The sequence below is a fragment of the Vollenhovia emeryi genome, unplaced genomic scaffold, assembly GCF_000949405.1.
Source record: "Vollenhovia emeryi isolate VEMERY1.0 unplaced genomic scaffold, V.emery_V1.0 DF939686.1, whole genome shotgun sequence".
NCBI lineage: Eukaryota > Metazoa > Arthropoda > Insecta > Hymenoptera > Formicidae > Vollenhovia > Vollenhovia emeryi.
Window position 1 is genome coordinate 3,818 of NW_011966680.1, and position 6,504 is coordinate 10,321.

Genomic DNA, 6,504 nt, shown 5'->3' on the forward strand with positions numbered 1-6,504 from the left:
TGTTGTGTCCTTCGTGGTTATCGGGAGAAGGTAGTTCCCGGTAGATAGGACACTGCGTGGGTGGTGGTAAGTGCGCGATGTATATGAGGTGAATATACGTGGTATTTATTGGATATACTGAATACACAGAAGAAGATTGTGACTCGGGAGACACGTCCGTACCGTTACGTGTCCCGACGCTATCTGTTCGTGCAAGCACGAAGTCACGAACAGGGACGACGGTTGGCGCGTACGCAGCGCCGCAATAGACTTGCGCAGCAAGTCACGTGGCTCACGGGACGGCGAATCCGCGTGAGCCTCTTAGGCTTACGTTCAGCGCATGGTAACATGGCCATGCGCCTACACTATCAGAACTCTCACACAACACTCCCCTTACTTAGTAATGCAAAAGGTCACTTGAACAAAATGTAATCTCTCAGATGTAAAGGTACTTTAGTTGAACGTAAAGGGCGTGCTGATGTAGGAGTAGCTTTAGAGCTTTCCGGTTTCGGTGGCGGAGACGGTTTCGGCGTAGATGTCCTGGAAGGTGCCGTCGGTGTAGAATACAATGAAGAATCTGCTTCCGGAGAAGTTAACGAAGAGTATGACGGACCTGATGTCGAGGGTGTACTTTCCCTAGGAGTAGAAGTTCCGGATGGACTCGCATTTACAATAGTCCTGTCGCTAATGTCTTTGCTCACCGTGTTTCTTATATCGTTTGCGTTGTTATCTGTATTGTTCTCGTTACGAATGTTTTCGTTAGAACTATTTCTCGGTGGGTCATAGTCGAAATAATCGTAATCACTTTCGCTATTACTATCGCGAGGTGTATCCTCGCCGATCGGTCGCACTTGGTTAACATGCCTTTTCCAAACGCGGCCATCGTCAAGACGTATTTTGAAATGTAGCTCGCCGATCTGCTCAACAATATTTCCGAATAACCATTTTGTTTTTCCGGTGTAATCTCGGCAGCTAACTCTCTTCCCCACCGTAAATTTGAAAGGAAATGTATTACATGTAGTATGTTGAGTACTAGACGGTCGTAACAGATCAAAACGCGTTCGTATTTTCCTAGAAAAAAGAAATTCCGCGGGAGAAAATCCCGTTGCTACATGTGGCGTATTTCTATACTGAAAAAGTAACTCTTGTAAGTCTACGTATGCATTCGCATTTGTAGTTCGCATGCGCTTTAAGGAATTCTTTAATATTTGTACGTATCGCTCGGCCTGCCCATTCGTGGCAGGATGGTAAGGAGCGGTAAATTTGTGTGTGATACCTAGCGATTTTAAGAACTTTGCAAATTCGTTGGATGTGAACGTTCTCGCATTATCACTCACAAAGTACTGAGGCAATCCATAAGTGTAAAATATTTGGCTGCAAAGGTTTATTGTAGTACGCGTAGTTATATCCTTGACCAAGTGTATTTTTGGCCATTTCGTATACGCGTCGATTAAAATAAAGAAATAATGTCCCAGAAATGGACCTGCGAAGTCTACATGAACACGTTCGAATGAGTTTTGTGCTGGTTCCCAGATGTGATTTGATACTTTAACTGGATTATTTTTGAATGAATTGCAATCAAAACAATTTTGAGCTAATTGTTCGATGTCGTAGTCTATCTTGTTCCACCACACGTAACTACGTGCTAGCAGTTTCATCCTAACGATGCCGAAATGTCCGGTGTGTAATTCGTGTAGGATTTTCTTTTGTAATGGTGCTGGAACTACGATTCTATGTCCTCTAAAAATGACATTATTTAATAGGGAAAATTCACTAAGTGGAACCGTATAAAATTTATTATTCTTAAAAGAACCTGAACCTGTCTTAAGAAATTCCCGTAGCTTCGCTAATTCCTTATCCTTGCCAGTAGCTTCTACTACTTGTGTGGCTGTAACGGGTAATGTCTCGAACGTAGTGTTTTGCAACACGTCAATTGCATCACATTGACCGGTGCTTGGTATAGGGAGTCTCGAAAGGCAATCAGCATTAGCATGCTGTTCCGATTTTCTGTAAACAATATTGTAATTGAATCCTTGCAATATTAGCGCGTAATGCTGCATTCGCGATGCTGTAAATGTAGGCAAACCTTTCGTAGGTGATAATATTTGCGTAAGTGGACGATGATCGATCCGTTATCAACGTGAATTTAGATCCTTGTAAAAACTGATAAAACTTTTTTATTCCGAAAATGATTGCGTATGCTTCCTTATCTATTTGGGAATAAGACTGTTGAGTTTTGGAAAGTGTTTGTGAGGCAAACTGTATGGCTCGTTCCGAGCCGTCCGGAAAAATGTGAGAAAGGACCGCATCAACGCCATACGGGCTGGCGTCGGTAGCGAGTGTAATAGGTAATGTAGGGTCGAAATGAGCTAAGCATCGTGGACTAACGAATGCTCGTTTAGCTTCTTGGAAACTTTTCTCACAGGCGGTCGACCACTTGAACACAACATTTTTCTGAAGTAATTTGTTCAAGGGTTGCAGAGTCGAACTCAACTTGGGAATGAAACGATCGTAATAGTGGATCATATCTAAAAAACTGCGTAATTCAGTAATATTATTAGGTTTCCGTATTTCTTTAATTGCTTCTATTTTCTCGGGCGCTTTATTTATGCCTTTACTGTTAATAATGTAACCGCAATATTGTATTTGATCCGTGCAAAATTCACTTTTTTGAAGATTAATCCGAATATTGTATTTTTGCAATCGCGTAAAAACCGTACGTAATTTTTCCATATGATCCTTTGAAGAGGATCCAGCAATGCGTATGTCGTCGAGAAATACAACGACTCCCGTTATATCCTTCAAGATATTTTCAATCGTCCTTTGCCAAATGGCCGGGGCTGATGCAATACCGTACATCAGTCGTGTTGATCTGTATAGACCCTTGTGTGTATTGAGTGTAAGATATTCGCGGTCTTGAGGACCTACCTCTAATTGTAAATATGCTTGTGTAAGATCAATCTTGGAAAATATTATGCCACCCGCCATTTGCGTAAGCAATTCATCAGGGGTCGGCAAAGGGTGAGCATCAATTTTCAAATTGGGGTTAAGTGTAACGCTATAGTCCCCGCAAATTCGTACCGATCCATCCTTTTTGATGACGGGCACTATCGGCGTAGCCCAATCGGCACAATCCACCCTTTCGAAAATACCCGCATTCACGAGTTTGTCTAATTCTTCTTCTACTTTCGCGCGCAATCGAAAAGGAACGGACCTTGGTCTCAGAAAAACTGGCGTTATATTAGCTTTTACGTTTAACCTTGCCTGAATGTTTGAAACTTTTGATATTGAGGGGTCTGCTAATTTTGGAAAATCTTTCAATAATTCCTGTACCCGCGATGATTTTGACATTGTACTTACGGATTGTATCTGACCCAGAGATTTGAGAATACTTTTGAACTCGCGTAATTGTAACATCCATTCTCTTCCGAGAAGTGGTTCTCTAGGTTGCACCGTAAGGTACATATTTAGTTCACACACAGATTCATCGCTTCTTACTTTAACCGTAATGTAACCGTACAGTTGTATCGGTGTCTGATTTGCGGCAACTAATTTCAAATCCATTTTAAACACTGTTTCGCCTTTGAATAATAATCTCGCGTTATCTAAAGACATTAAGGTAACAGATGCGCCACTGTCTACCTCGAATTGTACATTTCGTCCGTTTACATTTAACGTAGAGTAAATTGTTTTACGAAATTCGGTATGCTCTGCTGCTAAGATATCTAACGTTTGATTTTCGGGTTTATTATACTTTAACGTTTTCAACTTGCATACCTTCTTTATGTGTCCCGATTTACCGCACGATAAACATTTGATGTTACGCTGCATCGTACAAACAGATGCGTAGTGATGCTTGCCGCACCGAAAACACGTTATGTTTTGACCGCTCGCGCGCTCGCTATTCGTATTGTTACGCGACGCGACCTTTTTTGTATGTTTTGACTTATCTTTGTACGGCGATCTCTTTGTAGTCTGGATGGCGGCAGCGATGGCTTCCCCTTGAAGTCGGCTGGTTTCCGCCTCGGACAGTTCCATCGTGGTAGCGATCTCGATTGCCCTTTCCAACGTCAGATCCTGTGTTTCCAGTAGCCGGCTCTGTATCCGCTTGTTCCTCAGGCCGAAAACGAATGCGTTCCGTATCGTTGTACTTGCGAAGTCTCCTAACTTGCAATTTATCAAACATTTCTGCAGGGCCGTGATGAAGCTTTGAATGTTCTCTCCTTCTTCTTGTTTCCGAGTCCAGAGCTTGAAATTTTCTGCGATTTTATTGGGCTTCGGCTCGTAGAAGTCTTGTAGTACTTTCGTGCACGTGGCGTAAGATTCCGAACATGGCTTCTTAGGTACAAGTCTGTTCTTGAGCGAGCTGTATGCCGTTGAACCTAGACAGTTCAGTAATCCATCCACCTTCAAGTCTTCCGCAATCTTGTGCAGTCTGAAGGCACTCTCGAGGCGTTCTTGCCAATCCGACCAGGGACCTTTGTCTGGATCGAACGGCTCGAGATTTATTGTGTTAGGCGTTGTAGCAGCCATCACACGAACTACTCACTCTCGCGACTTTGTAACAGTTCTTCGCCCTTGCCCGGCGAATTTATGAACCTCGTTGCCAGTTTGTTGGCGAATCCACGCTTCTCGTCGCCAGATACTTGGCGGCTTCACGATCCTTGTCGCCTGTTGCTTGGCGGCTTCGTGATCCTTGTCACCAGTTGCCCGGCGAATTCACAATCCTCGTCGCCAATTGTTGTGTCCTTCGTGGTTATCGGGAGAAGGTAGTTCCCGGTAGATAGGACACTGCGTGGGTGGTGGTAAGTGCGCGATGTATATGAGGTGAATATACGTGGTATTTATTGGATATACTGAATACACAGAAGAAGGTTGTGACTCGGGAGACACGTCCGTACCGTTACGTGTCCCGACGCTATCTGTTCGTGCAAGCACGAAGTCACGAACAGGGACGACGGTTGGCGCGTACGCAGCGCCGCAATAGACTTGCGCAGCAAGTCACGTGGCTCACGGGACAGCGAATCCGCGTGAGCCTCTTAGGCTTACGTTCAGCGCATGGTAACATGGCCATGCGCCTACACTATCAGAACTCTCACACAACAGATGTACAAGTCTAATCTACAAAATAAGCAATTGCAACAGTCCATCGAAGAATTGAAATCCAAGTTACAACGGAAAAGCGTTAAAACATCTACAACAGTGGTGCCAGATCTTATTTTATCATGTGCCAATCCGGATGAAATAAAACTCTTGGACGAAAAACTTGAGGATAAAGTAGTTTTTGCAGATTTTGTAAGCAAAGTTGTCATTTAACTAATTTCAGTCAATTATTTAACTTATTTCATTTATTTATTTTTTGTTATGGAGTCATATAAATTTATCATGTTTTAGAAATCATGATATGTATTTGTGTGTACACAGGTGGAATTCTTGTCTACTAAAGCTATAAAAAATACAGCACATCATATTAGGTACATCTTGATAGGACTCATCATGATACCCTTTTGTGCTGGATACTATACTTGGGATGGACTTCACAAATCAACAAAGAAAATTGCCGTGAAGTCTCACAGGAACCTACACAAAGCTTTAAAAGGTAAAGCTTTATGTAGTATCACATAGAGTCAGGCGTTATAGTGTATTACAAATAATGCATTTTTTAAATTGTCATCGTTATTTGTAGATGCTATAAGTGTTTTAATTGTGAAAAATGAAGGAAGAACAGTCATAGTGATATGTGACGACATTAAGAAAAGGGATGGTCGTTGGCTGACGACATTTGAAACAAGACTGAAACCAGAAGACCCACTTCCTGTCCTGCCCTGGAGAAGTCAATGATTTTTTTACACTTACGTATATACTATATATGATGCATTTTTAAAATTATATAAGTCCACTTTTGTTTCATTTTTAAAAAATAAAAAGGAGATCTAGTCTGTAGATAACATTTTTTTCCAAAATTAGATTTATCACTTAAAAAAATAACGGCTCATATGTTGTTCGCATTTTATATGTTAGACGTAAGTTTGTACCTGTTTTATTTTAACAAATAGTCTGTTCTATACTTGAGCGATTAATAATTAATGTTATAAATAAATTATAATGTATAATTAATAATTTTTTTAGCTCACTTACGTATTATGTTAATTACATGTGTTTGTATTCTATGTGTTAGACACAAGCTTATGCCTATGATTTATTTCTCTGTCTTGTAGTATATAGTTGCTAAGTTTTTACTTTTATATTTTCGAATTTTATTTTTATTCTGTGCATCATATTTAAATGTATCTCTTTAATTCACTAAAGCATTTAATAATTATTTGACATTTATTTCCATATTTTATTTATGCCCTGCCCTTCCCTTAAGCTTTCTGGGACCGTTATTGTGCTTCTCAAAAAACATTCTGAAAAAATCAACAGAACACGCTGTACATTTATGCACAGGATTTTTTAAATGAAACATGCGGAGAATATAGCTGCCAAACATTCTAAGTATATTCTAAAAATAATTCGTTTTTTGCT

General features: G+C 40.8%; 1 protein-coding gene across 1 annotated transcript; it reads right to left on the reverse strand.

The window, feature by feature from the left end:
* Positions 1-392: 392 nt before the first annotated feature.
* On the reverse strand, positions 393-4,512 carry LOC105556957 (uncharacterized protein K02A2.6-like). The gene is made up of 2 exons (XM_012004072.1): positions 2,066-4,512; positions 393-1,986 (listed from the first exon to the last, which is right to left on the reverse strand). The coding sequence occupies exons 1-2, from the start codon at positions 4,510-4,512 to the stop codon at positions 393-395; spliced, it is 4,041 nt and encodes a 1,346-aa protein (XP_011859462.1).
* Positions 4,513-6,504: the final 1,992 nt, after the last annotated feature.

Excerpts from the sequence above, each read along its gene's own strand:
- LOC105556957 (XM_012004072.1), bottom strand. The coding sequence starts at position 4,512 with ATGGCTGCTACAACGCCTAACACAATAAATCTCGAGCCGTTCGATCCA. Across the intron at positions 1,987-2,065 it reads AATATTATCACCTACGAAAG|AAAATCGGAACAGCATGCTA; the intron begins GTTTGCCTACAT and ends TATTGTTTACAG.